General features: G+C 45.7%; 1 protein-coding gene across 2 annotated transcripts in view; it reads right to left on the reverse strand.

Moving 5' to 3' along the window:
- The window catches only part of PDE3A (phosphodiesterase 3A), a 285,566-nt gene that overhangs the window by 37,498 nt on the left and 227,439 nt on the right, over positions 1 to 20,629 (reverse strand). For both annotated transcript variants that reach the window (XM_081209862.1, XM_081209861.1), the window contains 4 exons: positions 6,138 to 6,398; positions 5,388 to 5,542; positions 3,724 to 3,839; positions 1,473 to 1,692 (listed from right to left, as the gene is read on the reverse strand). In XM_081209862.1, the coding sequence (XP_081065988.1) occupies positions 1,473 to 1,692; positions 3,724 to 3,839; positions 5,388 to 5,542; positions 6,138 to 6,398 (752 nt within the window). The remainder of the gene's footprint in view (positions 1 to 1,472; positions 1,693 to 3,723; positions 3,840 to 5,387; positions 5,543 to 6,137; positions 6,399 to 20,629) is intronic.

Here is a 20,629-nt window from a genome sequence, read left to right on the forward strand (position 1 = left end):
AGCATCCATGACAGATGGCCATCTATCTTTAAAAATGGATTGGACAGATTCGCCGAGGAGAGGACTATCAATGGCTAGTAGCCACGATGGCTATGCTCTGCATCTACAGCTGGAGACAATAATGTTTCCAAATCCCAGATGCTGGAACCCACAGGAGGGGAAAGAGCTCTTATGCTTGCCGGTTTCCCACAGGCATCGGCTTGGCCACTGTGAGAACAGGATGCTAGACTAGATGGGACCCAGCAAGATATTCGTATGTTCTCAAACATAGAATTCAATTCAAAGTGTTGGTGCTGACCTTTAAAGCCCTAAACGGCCTTGGCCCAGTATACCTGAAAGAGCGTCTCCACCCCCATCGTTCAGCCCGGACACTGAGATCCAGTGCCAAGGGCCTTCTGGCGGTTCCCTCATTGCACGAAGTGAGGTTGCAGGGAACCAGGCAGAGGGCCTTCTCGGTAGTGGAGCCCGCCCTGTGGAACGCCCTCCCTTCAGATGTGAAGGAAATAAGCAGCTAGCTTATCTTTAAAAGACATCTGAAGGCAGCCTTGTTTAGGGAAGTTTTTAATATTTAATGCTGTATTGTTTTTAACACTCGATTGGGAGCCACCCAGAGTGGCTGGGGAAACTCAGCCAGATGGGCGGGGTATAAATAGATTATTATTATTATTATTATTATTATTATTATTATGCATATAATATGTGAGAATTGTTGATATTTTAAACTAGACAATGCCATTGCAGTCAAGATAATATAAACTCATGTATGCTGGCTGCTTGGCATGGCTTAAAATATCACCCTTCTGACTTTCTTTCCCACCAGAATAACACACTGGAGAGAGACCGGAGTACGCAGTGACAAACGAGCCTGCTGGAACGCCACACAACTTTCGCGGGGAGAAGTTTAAAAAAGTGCAATTTTTAAAAAGCAAAAACTCAAACCTGGACACAATGTGGAGTGTTACATAATAGCATTAAGCAAACACAACCTATTGCCACTGAGCTTTTAAGCAAGACCAAAACAGCCTGTTTCTTGGAACCCTTTGTTTTCTTTTTCGGATGTTGCCATGGATCTAGTTCCAAGAAGTCAAAATATAGGTCGCAACAGAAAGGCAAGTCTGCCTAGCGACGGTCAAAGGGACTTGATATTGTCTGAGGGACCTGATGCAGCTGGGGTGAGCCGGAACAACACGTAGAGTCTTAGATCAACTCTTCAAATACTTTAGGGGGCAAGTGGAAGATAAGGGACAATCCAGGAACCCCAGGACCTTGCACATGCTAGCTGAGCCACGGTCCCCTTCGGTACGGTGGAAACGGGCAAATTTATCACAGCCACGGTTCTCCCACTCCATCGAAACACACACATATTGGGTTATGGATAATAAGATTGCGTTGTGCAGAACAGAGCCTTGAGGACGAGGGTGGGGAGAGGGAAACGAAAGACGGTTCCAACAAGTGTCAGACAAGCATCTTACCTGCTGCAAATGACAGGCGTGGCCACGACAGGCTCCGAAAGGTTAGGGGCGCTCTGGGTACAACCCAAGACCCTATGGGGCTTCAGCGTTTGCTTAGTGGCAGTGACCGTCGACTCGGGGAATTGTTCGCTGGAGGTCTTGCTGATAGGGCTGCTGGCTGGAGTGCCATGGATGGGCGAATGGCTTGGGGAGGTAAGAGGCGAAATATTTGGTGGGATACCTATTAGGAGGAAGAATGACAAAAAAATAAAGGGGTATGCATTTCAAGCATTTATATTCCATCTTTCCTCCAAGGAGCTCAAGCAAGGTTGGTGCTCCTCCTCCCCATTTTATCCTCACAGCAACTCTGAGGTATAAAAGGTAAAAGGTAAAGGAACCCTGGACGGTTAAGTCCAGTCAAAGGTGACTATGGGGTTGTGGCACTCATCTCGCTTTCAGGCTGAGGTAGCCGGCGTTTGTCCACAGACAGCTTTCCGGGTCATGTGGCCAGCATGACTAAACCGCTTCTGGCACAACGGGACAGAAACCAGAGCTCATGCAAACACCGTTTACCTTCCCGCTGCAGCGGTACCTATTTATCTACTTGCACTGGTGTGCTTTCGAACTGCTAGGTTGGCAGAAGCTGGGACAGAGGAACAGGAGCTCACCCCATCCATCACACAGATTTGAACCGCCGACCTTCTGATCAGCAAGCCCAAGAGGCTCAGTGGTTTAAACCACAGGGCACCCGCTCCCTAAAAGGTAAAGGACCTTTTGTGAGGTAGGTAAGGCTGAGAGACTGTGACTGGCCCTAGGTCACCCTGTGATCTTCATGGCTGAGCAGGGATTTGAACCCTGGTCTCTCCCAGGTCCCAGACCAAAGCTTCTCTGACAGAGATTTCATTGGAAGTTCTTACAATGCACAAGATGGTAGCCAGGACAGGGAAGAAGTTCCAATCACAGCTTTAAATACTCCATATGCTAGTAGGATGAGCTCAAAATGGGATTTGCATTAGCTAGCAAATAGGCCCCAATAGGACTAATTTAGCCAGCTAGCCCTGATGATCGTCTAATGTTTATTGGATGGATTTCCCCCTAAATTGATTTTAGAACTTGGAATTTATTGTTATTCATGCTTTTATACTGTATTTTATGCTGCTTTTTGTTGTATCACAATTAAGTGTTTTAAATTTGTTGCTAGCCACCCTGAGCCAGGTTTTCTGAACCGGGAAGGGCGGGGTACAAATAAAAAATTATTATTTATTATTAGCATGCTTAGGGACCCAACACACACATTCATGGAGCAGGAGGGAGACAGAGTCAGCGGCAGTTTCAAGGTGCTGCCAAATTTTCACATAGCACAGGGCGCCGCTGAAATCAGAGCCCAAAATCTGCCACTGACAAAGTGAACTACATGTGGTTGTCTTGGGCTTCTTTGGAAAAGGGTGAGATCTAAACGTAACAAACTAGACAAAGTGTGCAACACATTTTTAAAACTTGTCGTGAATCTTCAGGGGGAGCTCCCCTCTCAAATTTGAGAAGCTGGGGGCAGGTAGGAGGTGTTTAAACCTTCCCTGCAGGGCATTTTTCAGATCAAAATCACTCTCGCCTTGGCTGCATTTCCAAAAGGTATTGCTGGTTTTTTAAACACACAAATGCACTGGAGAGAAAGGGTTTTTTCCCCCTGCTCTTCCCTCCCTTCTTCCCAGCCTGCTGCTGCTCTGATGAAATCTAGAGGCTTCCTTTGTCTTAAATTTAAAACAAAAATGCAGAGAGATGCTTGTCTGCTGCATTGCTCATGAGATCCAAAAGAATGGAACGTCTCTGCCAAGCCCCTCTTGCAGTTCATGCTGGGGACCATAGGAAGCCAGACCATTGGGTTCATCTGGCTACACTACACTGACTGGCAGCATCTTCCCAGGGTTTCAGGCAGGGGGCATTCCCAGCCCTACTCTGGAGATGTCAGAGATAGAACCTGGAACCTTCTGCATGGAAAGCAGATGCTCTATCAACAAGCTACAGTCCTTAACGTAGGATGGGAAAGAGCTCTTTGCCACTCAGCTTGCAGGGGAGTAAGTCAGCAATCACAGCTAATACTTCTGGTCTTCCACCTGTGGCTCAATTCAAAGCGCAGTCTGTACTACAGGTGCAAATTTAGCGCAGCTAGGTAAGAAACATAACCTCGGCTGTTCCCCACTGATTTTAAACACAGCACACTTAAGAGACCACCCATAACCTCACAGCGCATCTATATGCCCAAGAGCCAACCAACCTTGCCGACTTGGCCGCTTGGAATTCAGATGGTTTGCAGCAGACATTGCATAGGAGGCAGAGAATGACCTGCTTTTGGTGAGGTTCATCAGGAGGGAATTGTTCCACGCGTCGGAGCTGTGAAAAGAGAGCAGAGATCAACCGAGGGGTTATAATCAGCTGTTTCTGCTTGGACCAGAAGTGTTAGGAGAGAGTGGGGCTTGCCATCTCCAGGAACACAGGAAGAGCCCTGCCTAGCCCATCAGCATCCTGCTTCTCACAATGGCCAACCCAGTGAGACATTTCACCACCACAATTCTATTGCACCCGTTATAAGTGCAGGCCAAGACGTTTGACTTGGGAGTCTATCATTGCTATCCCATGGCCATATAATTCATGATGTTGTTTTGTGAAAGACCAGTGCTATCTCTGACCAAGGTAAGCTACTTTTCAGAGGGGGGGGGGTGGAGTGGCAGGGGAAATTCCACAGTTGCTACCCCAAATGATTGCATACATTCTCCATAATGTTCAAAGGAGGAAGACTAGATGAACAGATGTACCTATGGATACCAAATGCAGCTGGCTAATGCCCCTTGTCTGACAATGAATGTCCAATTTAAAACACTGAGAAATACACTCTTGCCTCCAACCTATCCCTGATATTATGCCTCTGTGCCTTGTGTTCTTGCACCTCTGCTGCGTGTCATAGATATTAACCCCTGCAAATTTTGGATCATGCGCTTACTTCTGGCCCAGCTGGACTGGCAATCCGTTGCTCTTCTCCAGCTCTCCCACTCCTCCTCCATCTATCTGATATCGCCTCCCAATTGTGGAATGGGTCAAGGCAATGGCTGGGACTCAATGTTTTAAAAGTGTGAGAGCACTACTTAGATGTATGAGTGGGAGTAAAGAATTTTAGAGGTGATTGGTTAACCTTTTTTTTTTTTTGAGAAAAGGATTTCCATTCCCAATCTGAGAATAGCATCTGTTCCTCTTCATTATATGCCGAAAAAGCATAATTAATCCCTCAACTGCAGGCTAAAGATATCCTTTTCAATCAGACCTGACACTTATAAAGCAACATTTGATGGATGAATCAATTTAAAGTGCGATAACTGAATGCTCATTTAATTGGTTAAGATTTTTCAATTTTATGAAATTGTCCATGAGAGACTATCCAATGGTTTTTACCACCCTTTTTATTTCCATGTTTCACTTTCTTAGATATACAGTGGGGTTATTTACTCTCTGGTGTCTTCAGTCATTTGAATAATTCCCTCCTTTACTGATTATCTGGGAGACAAGGCCAGGGACGGAAAAAGGAATTGCAGCAGCACTTGAGGGCTTGACTCAACTTTTCACCTTTCCTGGAGTAACATCTGAACTAGTTAGTTTCTGTCCAAGGTCCTGCAGAATATGCTTTTAGTTAGTTTCTGCTCTGTTGATAATCTCCTTCAAGTCCAATTGGGAATCTCTGTGGGACCTTGGCACGATCCCAAAGCAGGAGATCTACGAGAACGGTGGTCTTAGTCTTTGTGAGTACACTATCAAAAGACAAGTCATAATCCAATCCAAAACACCTACTGTTTCCAGGAAGAGGTCAACACTCTTAAGGTTCTCAGATGCTACAGAGAATCACAGGACTTTTTGTCACAGAACCACCCCCCCACACAATTATTTCCTCACCCGGATGATGAAGTATCATGAAGTTTGATGCTAGCACTGCGGTCTCTTCTCACTGGAGCTGGCTCCAAAGTGGGCAAACCAGTTGCAGATGTGGTTGTTGTCCAAGTGGACGACACTCGTCGCAAAAGACCTGGGGGCAGACTTTTCCGGAAGCGCTAAGGATAAGACAGGAAGACTTTTCAACTGGGTAGTATTTTGTTCATGATCGCCAGAAGTTACTGGCAGTAAGTATGCAAAGAAAACATTGTGAATGGGGTAGGGAGGAGAGGGAAAGAATTATTTTTAAATGAGTAGCCTGTTAGCTTCTTCTTGTAGCTTGTATAATTACAAGATTACTGTATAAACTTAGAAGGGGGTTGAGTAGCTGTGACTATTACAAAGGGACCCTGCACGTCTGAATTTCCCATTACACTACTGACTGATAGTCAACAGCACTCGGTGTGGCCTTGGGCTTGCTTGTGAGCCCTTGTGGAGTAGTGATGTGAGTGTTGGACTTATATTAGTGAAACCTGGGTTCAAATTCTGACTCAGCCGCAAATAACAAGGTGATTGGGTGACTTTAGGCCAGCCCTTGTCTTTCAGCCTAATATATCTCACAGGGCTGTCGTGAGTATAAAAGGTGAGGGGACTGTGCATGCCGCACCCTGAAGCAACTATTTCACACAGAATGCATTTTCTTACAGTCACAGAATTAACACCCGAGGAAAAGAAGAACCAACATTTCCCACAACCTGAAAGAAGGACGCTCACCTTAGGAATAGTCAGCTTTTCTCCCTTCTCTGAGCATTCCTCTGAGTCAGAACAGGTGTAGTTCTCATTGAAAGATGCCAAAGGGTTGATCCTCGGTTTGTGGATGGCTTGGAAGGTTAGCTGTGTGTTGAGCAGGTTGCTCACCGCCCGAAGGGAGGTGCAGACGTTTGGTGGTAAGGAAGGATCTGCCAGGAGGTCTGTAATGAGTCCGTGTGCCTCTCCCATGACTGCAATGTCAACTGTAATACTGGTGCCCGAAGACTGGAAGTAGAGAAAGAGTGAAGCTTCAGCAAAAAAGAAAGTCAGGAAATGGCAAAATCAGAACCCAAACCAAGGTGATCTCTGCACTGCAATGTTTGCCCTCATTTATGCCATATTCAACACTGTGCTGGAGATTTAAAATTTGTTACGTACTGTCAGGGAACTGCCATCGGAGCCAGAGGGAGAGGGAAGGCTCCAGAGGGGTTCCGGAGAGCGTCCCGGGAGGGAGAGAAGCAGCACATCTTCTGGGGAAGGAAATCAGCGTAACACCAGTGGAGAAGGGGGGCAGATGGGAGAATCGGCGAGGTGGCTCCAAGACTCTTCACCGGGAACCAGTGGGGAGAGCTCGGGTCCTCCGATGCCCACACCCTCCCTGCGCAGAAGGCTTCCGCGCAGGGAGGCTAGGCGGAGACTAAGCGTCAAAGAGCTTCTTTGCTGGAAGAAGTTCAAGAAATGCCCACTAACGGACCCTGCCAGCGATTGAGACAGTCACGGGCGCGTGGCTGTCCAGACAGAAAGGGTTCACTCAGGCAACCAGCCAAGGGTGGCGTTGGTTTACACACAAGCAACCCCTAGAACCCCTAGAACACGTACAATGCCCTGAAATCCATTTTTGGGAAAGGATGTACTGCATACATTCTTAAAATAAATACTGCATATCTCGCCGCTCTCATATACCACTGAAAGAGGAAATGTATACCTTGCCAATACAATTCACAGGATTTACAGAAGCAGTGTGTGTGTGTGTGTGTGTGTGTGTGTGTGTATGTGTTTCGCAGATGAACAAAGATGACAAACACTTATTTTCCTGGTGCAGACTTACCAAATGTTTAGTAACTGAAGGGAGTGTACCAAAAAATAGACGATAGCCCTCCTTATTGCTTTCATACATGCAGATACTCAGCACAAGAGTCAATTCTCCTGGTGCTATGTTTACCTGTATGTTTTGCGAAATGTGCAACTTGACTCCTGCCCATCAAAGAGTAGTGTTCCCCATCCTTGCCATCAGCCACCATTGATATGGGTTGGGCATGGGAAGCTCTTTGGGTGATGAGCAGGACACAAGTTGTGCAGTCAGCTGAATGCTACAGGTGAGGTGGGGATGGATGGAGCAAATTTAATGTCCCCCATGCATGTACACACACTGCTCTACTTTATCCTGATTGTCCCCTTGGTGTGTTCTCCAGGGTCAAGACACATCTGACGTGACATCTAGCTTGGTCCTTTGTACAGGGGCAGCTTCATATCCTTGTGTGAGTTAAGCTGCAGGTTGTGTGGATCTGGCAGTGCGAATGCAGTCATATATTGTTGCTTGCCCCAGATTTGCCAGTACAGTGGTACCTCTGGTTACGTACTTAATTCGTTCCGGAGGTCCGTTCTTAACCTGAAACTGTTCTTAACTTGAAGACCACTTTAGCTAATGGGGCCTCCCGCTGTTACTGTGCGGCCGCCGCCACACGATTTCTGTTCTCATCCTGAAGCAAAGTTCTTAACCCGAAGTAATATTTCTGGGTTAGTGGAGTCTGTAACCTGAAGCGTATGTAACCCGAGGTACCACTGTATAATCCAATAGTTGATTAGAGTGTGGTGCTGATAACACCAAGGTTGCAGGTTCAATCCCTGCACGGGACAGCCACATATTTGCAGGGGGTTGGACTAAATGATCCTCAAGGTCCCCCTTTCAACTCTACTTTTCTATGCATGTCCAAAGGATGCTACCGTAGAGCTGCAGGAAGCTGTTTTCCTTCAGCCCACCTTGGCAGAACCCACAGCAGCTTTAGCCAAAATTGGTCGATTCATTTGATTGGAGGGCTTGCAACCTTTTCCCAACATGAAACAAGTTCACCAAGCAGACAAGGAGACCCTGGTCATTCTACATGTCCTATCAATCAAGCTCTCTGGCAAGCCACAGGCTGCATGCATGAACACAAGCGGGTGCACACACAAACACACGCACAGAGAAAAGAAACAATGAAAAGGGTTAAGATAGACTGCAGGTTATTGGCATGCAGGGTGCAAACCGAGGAACAGGCAGGCAGCTGTGCCTGGCTTGTCTTTGCCCTTTATAAAATAACAGCCCGACCATAAATCATGATTCGATATAGTTTCCAAGTCACATCATGAACTCTCTGGCCAAGTGTCTTAAAACAAAATTAAAAGTAAACACAGCTCCTTTCTCTCCTCCCCCTGCTTCCCGACTCTTTTAATTTCCAAAAAGCCTTGAGCAGCACATGCCGGCAGCTTCGGTGGAAATAACAGGTTATTTTAGAATTTGCAGACAAGTCTCCCTAGGGATTTCTATCCCCAAGATTAAGCAGGGATGAAAAACATGCTCCATATACTTGTTTGACACGTTTCGCAGAAGGATGGAGGCTCTTCTGCAAAAGGCAAAGAAAGGCTGTTGACTTTGGAGACCTTATAAGGATGATCTGTAGCTTTGCCCAAGGAAGAGTTTGCGTGCCATCTCTGTAACTCAAGCTGACCCAGCTGTACCGTTTGGAAACTATTTCGGTGTTTGTTTACTTTTTAAAAATTGGTATAGTATTTACCTCATAAGAACCTCTTAGCAGTGCACGATCTTCTCCTTCAGGTTTGGAGTCCTGGACTCCATTACCTGACAAAAGAGGAATCTGACCCCTAGTCCCTGACACTTAACCAGGGTCAAAGCAACAAACCACAGAGAGCGCTAACCAGGGTTAACAGTCGTGTCCGCATCAGGATTCTGTGATCAGAACCTTGGTTCTTTGAAATTCTGTGTTCCAAAGATCGGGAAAAGTGTCGCTAATAACACGCCTTACTGTTGGAACAAATTTCCCCACCTCCACTTCCTAGGGACGTGACGATGGGATGGGACTTACTTCTCAGAGAGAACATTCCCTCCAACTGATCTGTAAAGGTAAAGGGACCCCTGACCATTAGGTCCAGTTGTGACCGACTCTGGGGTTGCGACACTCATCTCGCTTTATTGGCTGGGGGAGCCAGTGTACATCTTCCAGGTCATGTGGCCAGCATGACTAAGCCGCTTCTGGCGATACCAGAGCAGTGCAAAAAAAACCGCTGTTTACCTTCCTGCCGAAGCAGTACCTATTTATCTACTTGCACTTTGGCGTGCTTTTTAACTGCTAGGTTGGCAGGAGCTGGGACCAAGCAACGGGAGCTCACCCGTCGCGGGGATTCAAACCGCCAACCTTCCGATCAGCAAGCCCAAGGCTCAGTGTTTTACACCACAGCACCACCCACCTTTGCTAATAAAAGGACTATGCAATGATTTACTTTCCCTCTATCTACAAAGGAACCTTTGTGTTACGCTTAAAGATGGAGTTAGGCCACTGGTCCATTGATCCATCTCGCTTATTGTCTACATTGATGGTCAGGGGTCTCTCCCTGCCCTACTTGTAGATGCCAAGGAATGAACCCAGGACCTTCTACATGTGAAGCAGATGCTACATCATTTCCCTATTTTTTTTGCTTTCCAAGAGATCTAATATCTACACAGAACCTAACACAGCCTCATCTGAATGTCTGCTGCCTCCTCTCACCCTCCATCTTAACAGGGCAAGCCTAACACAATTTAGCTTGAAGTAAGCCCCATTGAATTCAACATGGTGTACTTCTGGGAAGACTCTGTACAACATGATTGCACAGTAAGACTCTTACAATGCAGAGAATAGCCCCCCCAATTTTATTTTTATTTTGCGTTGCTTATCATCTAGTCAGATGAATAGTTCTGAAGAAACTCAAAAGCTTGCAAATGATTTTCTTTTCTTTCTTTCTTTTCTTTTTACATTTTGGTTGGCCAAATAAAGATTTGGCCTTAATGTGGATTTTGGGATAATTTGGACTCCACATTGGATTTTTATGTTCTGGTTATTTTTGGACAACAGCAACAAATCATAACGTTTCCAGTCTGACGATCTCAAGCCTTGTCCCATTTTGAGATGAGACGAAGAGATTGTCAAGGGTTAGGAATTTCCTGTGTAGTCGGAAATGCAGTTGCCATTCAACCTCCCTTAATATTCAGCATCAGAGAGGGAAGGGAGGGGGCAGTGCATAAGATAAAAGAATCAGTCACACACACACACACACACACACACACACACACACACACGTGTGTGTGTGTGTGTTTGTGTGTGTGTGTGTGTGTGTGTGTGTGTGTAATCTTGTTTCACTTCTATTACAATGTAGAGGACAGAAGGGATTATATATCCATAATGGGACTCAAGATTGCTTTAAATCAGGCATCCCCAAACTCGGCCCTCCAGATGTTTTGGGACTACAGCTCCCATCATCCCTAGCTAACAGGACCAGTGGTCAGGGATGATGGGAATTGTAGTCCCAAAATGTCTGGAGTGCCGAGTTTAGGGATGCCTGCTTTAAATCATGCATTGAATTTAGCATGATTCCCTCTTTGAGAACCTGGCCTTGGCCTTCTTCATAGCCTGTTCAATTTGTAAAAACTCAGATGGTTATAAATTGATAACTTGAAATGGTCAAGCGGGGATGGTAAAGAAAAAGACAAGAGAGAAATAATGGCAACTTATGCTTGTTCTAAATTTGAATTGGGCTGCCTAGCAAATGTTAGCCTAGAGGAGATGGAAGAGGGGACTGCCGATCGAGACACAGTTGCCTCGCTGACTAACACAAACCCCAAAAGACATTTGCTAGCATGGGGCAGGGTGATGGAAAGGACATGAGAGATGTTGACTGGCTGGGGTACATAATTGGGTACATAAGAAGCTCTATCCTGGGGCAGAATTTTCACATGTTATATTTCCATTTCAGAGATCCCATCACTACAATATTCATCTAACACCATTTACCATATTTTCCTGTGCATAACACACACCCGTGTATAAGACGACCCCTGTTTTGGGGGGCTCCAATTTAAGAAAATGGGGGGAGATGGCCCAGAGATGTTGAGCTTTTTTTGGGGGGGTGTGTGCCAAAAATCACTGACCAGACTGACAAACGCTGTCAATCGCACATGTCACAGAAGCCACAAAGCGTCTGCCCGCTCGCCACTAGCAGCTGACAAGCACATGAATAATTGTCGCAGCAGCAGCCAATCCACAGCAGCCCTTGCCACAGCCACCAATCACCCACCCTATCGCCACTGACAAGCTCCTCTATTTTTATATGCAAAGGCTGCAGCTCGGACCTGGGTGGCAAAGGGGTGGAAGGAAGAAGAAGTCCCGACAATAATGGATTGGCATAACAAGCTACAAGAATTTGCTGAAATGGCGCAGTTGACAAATAGCCTGAGAGGCAATTCAAAACAAAAAGTTATGGAAAAGTGGGATAGATATAAGATATATGTTCAAAAATACAGTAAAGGTTCACTATCTATGCTAGCATTCAATTGCCATTGGAGAGAGACAGAGAAATAAGACCAAGGGTACATATTGATATAGGAATGTACAGTGGTACCTTGGGTTAAGTACTTAATTCGTTCCGGAGGTCCGTTCTTAACCTGAAACTGTTCTTAACCTGAAGCACCACTTTAGCTAATGGGGCCTCCTGCTTCCGCCGCGCCGCCGGAGCCTGATTTCTGTTCTTATCCTGAAGCAAAGTTCTTAACCTGAAGCACTATTTCTGGGTTAGGGGAGTCTGTAACCTGAAGCGTATGTAACCCGAGGTACCACTGTATTAGATAAAATGTAAAGAAATATACAATAATAAGAGTACATTCATTTGTAAAGAAGGAATATACAACGGGATAGGCAGGAAGTCCAAAGTGTTGGTACATATATGGATTTTGGAATAGTTTTTTGTCCTTGTTTCTTTTCTTTAGGTATATAAACTTTGTATATAAACTTGTTATATGTGCTGAAAATTATATTATAATAAGCCTTGTGATGTAATATGATAATGTTTACTGATATAACATAAGAACGTTAATAAATAAATAAAACTCAAAAGAAGAAAAAGACAAGCTCCTGCTTGTGACTGCAACCAATCGCCCGTCCCCATTCTGCACTATCTGTGTATAAGACGGCCCCTGATTTTGAACATTCTTTTTTAGAGTAAAAAAACCTTGTCTTATACACGAAAAAATACGGTAACTTGAGAACCCGAGGATCTGCCTTCTACAGACTGAAACCACTGGTCCTTCTCTCTCAGTGTTATCTATACTGACTGACTCTAGAGGGTTTCAGACATGGGTCTTAATCCCAGCCCTACCTGGAGATGATTGAGCCTGGGACCAGGCCTGGCCCACCCATGAGAGAGGGTGAAACAGCGGCCTCGGGTTGGTGGAGAAGCAGCGCCAATGGCCAGTGCAGCAATAGCAGGGCGGTACTTTCTGTTTCGGGACGTGGGTGGCGCTGTGGGTTAAACCACAGAGCCTAGGGCTTGCTGATCAGAAGGTTGGTGGTTTGAATCCCCGCAACGGGGTAAGCTCCTGTTGCTCGGTCCGGCGGGAAGGTAAACAGCGTTTCTGTGCGCTGCTCTTGTTTGCCAGAAGCGGCTTAGTCATGCTGGCCACATGACCCGGAAGCTGTAGGCCGTCTCCCTTGGCCAATAAAGCGAGATGAGCGCCACAACCCCAGAGTTGGCCATGACTGGACCTAATGGTCAGGGGTCCCTTTACCTTTACCTTACTTTCTGTTTTGCCTCAAGCTGCAAAATGAGATGTGCTACCCTTGCGTGGGACCTTCTGCTGAGCTGGGACCAGCCCCTTATGAAAGACGGAGAACAAAATAAATGAAGTTTTCCTTCCCTACCTAACCATAATGTTTAATTCCAACTTCAGGCTTAAAAAATGTCTTAGATTTTGCAGTGGGCCCCAGCCAACTTAACCCAAGCGGCACTATTTACAAGCGGCAATATTAATAGGGGCACTAAAGAAACACGATTATAATCACTTTTCGTTATTTATTGAAGAGAGAGAATTTTCAAGAGTCTCATTTTCTCTCTTCAGGCGTCTAAGATGGCCTGGCATCGCTGAATAACACAAGCAAAATAATAATAATAATAATAATAATAATAATAATAATAATAATAATAATACAAAATATCCCAAAACAAATGCAAGCTTTGAAATCAGATAAACAAGCCCTTTGTTTTGCATGAAGAATAAGAAAAAGAAGAGCGTTGGGAGGCTTTTCTCTGCAGAGAAACAAAAGCAAGAATGAACGACTTTATTTAGTAAAGGTTTGAGAAAACTTTGACTCATCTCTCTCACAGAGTAAATGTTAAAATGCCCAAATTGGCTAATGAAGCTGCTAAGTGATGGCTGGTGTTTTTGACACATGGTTTAGAAGGATAATTAAGAACAACGGGTCAATGGAAAAGGCAGAATAAATGCCTTTGCAATGCCTTTCACAATGGGAACCACCAGATGGAGCACTTGAACACAATATCACAAGTGCCAGTAAAATCTCTCTTTCATTGCTAAGTTGTTTGCTGCACAGAAAGTGGGGGGGAGATATTTTTAAAAGTTTTTTTTAAAAAAATTAAAAACTCATTTCCAGTTCACTCTTTCTGAAAATTAACCATCAGTTACTTGAGAGTGAGAGCACAGGTTTGTAAATCTGTTAGTCTTTTAAGATTCACATCTGATGCCCTTTTAAAATGTGCTGCGGAAGGAGGGATTCCTGGAGTGTCTTTTTGTTTTTATTACTCTTTCGTGGGGCTGCAATGGTGCAAAAACGTGGTTACAAAGCATGGATCCACATGGATCCTCAGGATTTTTGCATTGGGTCACCCCAAATTCACCATCAGATCACATAGCATGCCCATGGCTACAGCCTGCACAAAAAACACACACGCACCCACTGTTTCGTGGGGCCGCAATGGTGCAAAAACGTGGTTACAAAGCACGGATCCACATGGATTCTCAGGATTTTTGCATTGGGCTACCCCAAACTCATCATCAAATCACATGTCTGTGGCCACAGCATGAACCACATAAAATCATACATCCACTGTTTCGTTCAGAATATTTTTTTTCTTGTTTTCCTCCTCTAAAAACTAGGTGCGTCTTATGGTCAGGTGTGTCTTATGGAGTGAAAAATACGGTATGTATTTTGTTTAGTTATTTAATATTGTGATTTTATGTTGTGAAGCACCCTGAGATCTATAGGTATAGGATGATTTCATTATTAATAAAACAATTTATTTTAATAATAATAATAATTTTAAAATAATATTTTTTATCATTAATAAAATTTGTTGTGTTGTTGTTGTTATTATTGATGGGAGAGACAGGAGCTATGATTGAACACTAGGGAAACTGAAACAGGACGAAATAAGACTGTTCATAATTCCAGGAGCATTTGCTTGGTCACTGAAGAAAAGCCAACGCTGGACCAAGTGACCTTTGCAGGATGTTCATGAACTACGAACTGGCGGAAAGGACGCTGTACAAAAAAGCATGAAGGTTTCTACGGCCACGAAAATCAATGGGAAAATAAACCTTGCTGCTCAGAGATGAACAAATTACTTGCACCTGCACTGTTTCTTGCTTGCAACCGTCTACTTGCGGTGTTTGCAAGTGCACCTTATGTGAACTCAACATTCTGTTCCAGCGGAAAGGAAAGAGAGAAGGAGAAGGGGTGGAAGCGATTGGCGGGACCCCCTAGCTCTGGAATTCGCTCCCTCGTTGCACAACCATGTGCTATGATATATACATGGGTAACTGAAGGACATCGTGTTTCTGGTGGTACGAACAGATGTTGCAATCAGCCAGCCAGATGTGCTGAACGAGTCTTTCTGTTGACCCTGGTCTAAACATTGCTGGCCCATCCTAATATACCCAACCAACTCTTGTCCGCAAGTCTTTCCTCTCTCGCACTCACACCCCCCCCCCCAGCCGTGAATGGAAGTGACAACACTGGGAACTGTACCAGTTCACACCTCTGTTCTGTCTAGCTCAACACAAAACCGCTTATAAACATGTATCAGGAGTAAGTAAATAATTAAAAATGAAGAAAAGCCCACGAGGGACAACTTCTGCAGCCACTTTTCCTCTTGGTTGTTCCTGAATCAAACTTGTGTTGAGTTAGACCTCCCAACAAGGAAGCCTCTTAAGTGAAATAGGCCAGAGAATCATAGAATTGTGGAGTTCGAGGGGACCCCGAGGGTCATCTAGTCCAACCCCCTGCGATGCAGAAATCTCAACTAGATCATAAATGACAAATGGCCGTCCAACCTCTGCTTGAAAACTTCCAATGCAGGAAAGTCCACCAACTTCCATGGAATATTCTGTTTCACTATTGGACAGCTCTTCAATATGGTACTGAATGGCAGCTCCCACCATCTGCCTGTCCCCTGCAAAAACTTTCCGGGTAGGAATGCTCATTACTATGAGCAATAATGGGGTCTGTGGCATATGAGCTTTGATAGACTGCCTTTACCTTACTTTTGCCTATCTCCTGTCAGGAGCTTATCCTACACTCGAGTAGGACCCTGGCAGAGACACATGCCTGACTGGCATGTTCTCTCCCTCCTGGCCGATTGTTCGGGAGCTTCAAAAGCTTTCTTCAGCCCGAACATCACAGCGACCGATGCCAACAGACGGCACACTTAGGGATCCGCAGAGTCTTTGCAGCTTGCGTAACAGACCTCAGCAACTCAGCATTTTGGCTAATCTACTTTATTTACATATAAACACACACGGAGCACTGCAACATGGCTCCCTCTCTCTCTAGCATCAGACAGCAAAGAGAGAAAGAACAAAGGACAATAGTCCCACTTCACAGAACACAGTAACACAAACATCCTGTCTCTGTCACTTCCCACTTTGTGGAGTCAAAACATACACCGTCATGTGAAAGACAACAATCTCATGACTGCAATAATGGAGCAGGAATTCTAACATCTCCATTCCCATCCCCATCCTCCATATTTGACAGGAACTGGGTCAGACAGCCACTCCATTTTGATGTGGGACCGGTATCTTATGCTTCTCTTCCCTCTGAGTACTTCCCACACTCTTGCATAGCAAAGAAACACAATCAGTATGTTTACAACAATGGCAGGGAACTACAGGCCTGAGGGCCGAATGTGGTCCTCCAAATCGATCTATCTGGCCCCTGGAATTCTATGAGTACTGCAACTTTTTCTGGAGCAACACACCCCTCTTTGGCCCTGCTCTAGACCATCATGCTGTGCTTTCTCCTGACGAGAATGTGCCCACTCTCAGATTACAGGATCAGCTGAATGGCAGGATCTCCATGAATCGCTAAAAGGATTCTCTGCTAGAAAATAAAGCATTTCATAATAAACAGCAGAGCTAATCTGATACGAACCCTGTATTAGAACAGCAACACAAGCAGGTTGACGAACAGTCTTGAGAGTCTATGGTGCAACTTTTCCCATTTACAGCTCCCAGCTGCAAGATCTTGCTTTCCCATAATGACAGTTACAGAAAGAGGGTCATTGTTTTTAGGGCTGGATGGTCGAACCTGACAGGCTGCAGGACCCTGCGACCAGCAAGTGGGATTATCTGCCTCCTCAGCCGAAGGAAAATGCTTGACGTCAGTGTTTCATGGGTCCAGGCCCCTCTCGCAAGCGGCAATGCTTTGCTTTGGGCTTAGCACCTGGAAGGGGACCAGGTGAGGGGCAGGAAGCGGGGAGCACTCTGCCCTGGGAGCCCTGGTAATTTAAGATTGCACAGAAGGCAAAGCAAATAACTGTGTCTGCAGATTCCACACTCCAAAGGTCACCCGGAGTGTCACGAAAATCTTAATATTTAACTGCGGCAAAGGGAAAGACTTGAGATGAGGCACTGAATTCCAAATGTTGCCATTGATTCTATCTTTTTTTTTTTTGGTCAGAAATTTAACTAGGTTAAAAAGAACTCCTCGCCCTACATATCAACACTGATGCATCCTGAATGCACAAAATCTAAAGGCTTAAGACAGGATGTTGGTTTCCATTGGGAATTCACGGTTAGGCAGATGGGTTTTGTGCATGCTCAGAGTCTGACAGAACATCTTTAGTTGCAGGCATGGAGGAATTTTCCTCTCAGGCTGGATCGGCAGAGGCCCTGGGCTCGTTTGTTTTATTTTTTAATTTCTTTGTTTTCTGCCTTGGCTCACTGGATGAGGTCACCTTGAGCAAATCTGCTATGTAAGCATCCTTCTATAGCACAAAGGCATGTAGGAAGCTATGGTTAACATAAGAAGAGTCATGCTGGACCAAACCACTATAGCATCCGGGTCTCACAGTGGGCCAATCAGGTGTCCATGGGAAGCCACGAATTGCACACTTTCCTTACCTTCAAATGGAAAATAGTCCCAACCCCACCTAGAGATGCTGATGAAGGAACCAGAGACCTTCTGCACCCAAAGCACACCCACCAGCACTGAGCTATGGTCTTTCCCCATCAGGTGGCTATTTGAGCTGGACCAAGGAGAGCGGAGAATGACCCCAAAGCTACTTTGCCTGCCTGAAAAAGATGTCTCCCCCCCCCCCACCAGTGGCCTTGAGCAAAATTGTGTGGGCATGGATTCCCTGTGGCAATAACCAGGAACAGATGGCCTGCAAAAAGTTGCAACCGGAGGAGACGGTTCGCCTAACCCCCTGCTAAGTAACCGAGAATGAAGACCAAGTTTCTCTGCAGTTAGTCCCCTTTTTATCACCAGGACAAGTGAGCTGCAAACCTCTTCACTCCACAAGCTGCCACTGCAGCACCAAATCACAAAAGCCCTTGGCACAGGAGCTATTGCGATGAGACCCAGAGCAGAGGTCGCCGCTCAACAGCAGCGACAGCTCTAAAAAGAATGCTTTTATTTTGACAGGTTGGACGGGAGATTATAAAGAAGGACCTGCAAAATACATTGCATCGCCCATCAACATCGCCTTTCGCACCGAGAGGCTTGAACGGAAGACAACAGGCTTCCCCTGCAGGCGAGTTACATTTGTAAGGCAGGAGGGGATCTAGATTGGTCTATAAGTCTACATGAGCCAGTGTGCTGCAGTGGCTTGAGTGTCAGACCTGGAGACCAGGGTTCAAATCCCCACTCGGCCATCTAGCTCACTGGGTGGCCTTGAGCCAGTCCCTGCCTCTCAGCCTAACCTGCCTCCCAGGGTTGTTGTGAGGATAAAATGGCAAGCAGAACTATTTACACCACCTTGAGCTCCTTGGAGGAAAGGCGGGATAGAAACGGAACACACAAGCACACAAATATTCCTGGTCTGCCTCAGCTTCACACACGTTTGGTCTTCCGATTCAGCTACTCCACAACTGTGCTTAGCCTTCATCACAAAAGCTCTCTGCAGGCTGAGGGAAATTCAGCTAACACAGGCAAAGTGAAATTAGCTCAGTGAACCTGAGGGAATGAATTTTTCCTTGAAAAGAAACCTGTGGCCTAGTTTTTCCCCACCCGCCCTTCTCTCTTTCCCTTGAACATCCCTGCATTTTGTCACGTTGCTGCCCCTGAGTCTTGGGTGAGGGTGCTTTTGGGTAGCTGTTCCTCTGTGAAATTAAATTTAGGCACCAGAGCACAAGGGCCAACTCTTGCTATAGGGCTAACACGCAGCAAGCAGCATCCATCACCCTAGGTTTCTCTCATTTGACCAAAACTAGATCCATTCACATTTCTGTACCTTCTGTTGGGTGAACTAAATCACTGTGTAAAAGCTGGGGGGGGGGGATAACTTCAAAACGTGGCTTTTTCCTGCTTGCCACTTGACAACACTCCCTCTGCAGCCATTGGATGAGTAGCTGTGATGTCACAGAATGTCAACAATAGAGCTTTTGTGACGCACAGAAAAGATAACTCTGTCTGTGGCAAGCCATCTGTAAACATCTATCGCAACACAAAGGATTTGGTTACTGGCATGCTGAGGGAATTGGTATTTGTTGAGCAATTGCCAGAGTTACCCACAAAGTGGCAGTTGTGAATGAGGTGAAGGCCACACATGAGAGCTGGGAGGACACAGGAAGAGACTGGTTCATTTGGCTCGGTGTTTTCTATGCATTGAGTGGAAAAGGCTCTTAAAGTTTTTTGGGCAGGGCTACCTAGACGATTTCAGCCTCGCTACTGTGGCGTTTCAATGCGCTGCTCTGGTTCTCCAGAAGCGGCTTAGTCATGCTGGCCACATGACCCAGAAGCTGTACTCCAGCTCCCTTGGCCAGTAAAGCGAGATGAGCACCGCAACCCCAGAGTCATCCGCGACTGGACCCAACCGTAAGGGGTCCCTTTACTGCGGTCCAAAGAAAAGCAGAGCAATAAGTTTGGCACTAGCTTGGCTACAGGAATTGCTGGAAGGTGGCACACAAGATGCTCTCAAACTGTCTTAGGGACTCTAGTTCGGATTTTTGTAGGTTTTACTCCTTAGCCTTTACTTCTCCTGAAGATATATCCTGAGAGGCAGTGGAGGTTTCAGATCAGAGTTTTCCTAGATTGGATACCTTCCCAGGTTGATGAGCCCCACCTGCCCCTGACTTCCCTCTACAGAAGTGCAAAAACCGCCTTCTTGACTGATGGATCCACTGATGATGAAATGATGAAATACTTTATTGTCACCTGTACAACTTGTATGCAGTGAGATTACAGGAGCACCACTCAGCTCTCTTAGTCTTAGTTCCCCTGGTTAACGGACGCACACCCACCAAACCCAAAAGTCAGTTGCCCTGTTGTTATCTTTTCATTCAGCAGCCTAACAGCCCACAGATAGAAGCTGTTCTTTACCCTGTTGCTGCGACTAATCATGCTTCTATATCTTCTGCCCGAGGGCAGGAGATCAGGAAAGTGCCGGCCAGGGTGTGAATCATCCCTTAAAATTTTCCTCACTCTCCTGAGGCAACGTTCTTCTGCAATGTCATCCAGTGGATTCACGGGACAGCCCATAATATCTTGTGCTGTATTCATCACCCTCTGTAGGCACTTCCTATCAGTTGATGTCAAACCAGCGTACCACACCATGATGCAGTATGAAAGGACACTTTCTATTGTGGTAGAAGGAGATCATCAAATGTTGATTGACATCATTCTTTCGCAGTACTCTGAAGAGATGGAGTCTCTGTTGGGCTTTCTTAAGTACCTGGGTTGTATTGATTTTCCAAGTAAGGTCTTCACTGAGATAAACTCCTAGGAATTTATCTTATTTATTTATTTACCCACCCCACTGTTGGTCTTGTCCGCTCCATCCACCCAAACCTGTCTTCGCATGCAGAGGAAGTCCTCATGGAAGGTTTGGGACCTATCAGCTACCCTCACCTGGTTTAGCTGGCCATTCAAACCTGTTTCCTGGTGTGTGGCTGCTGCCACATGCTAACAGTT

Source organism: Podarcis bocagei (assembly GCF_964188305.1).
Source record: "Podarcis bocagei genome assembly, chromosome: 10".
Classification (NCBI taxonomy): domain Eukaryota; kingdom Metazoa; phylum Chordata; class Lepidosauria; order Squamata; family Lacertidae; genus Podarcis; species Podarcis bocagei.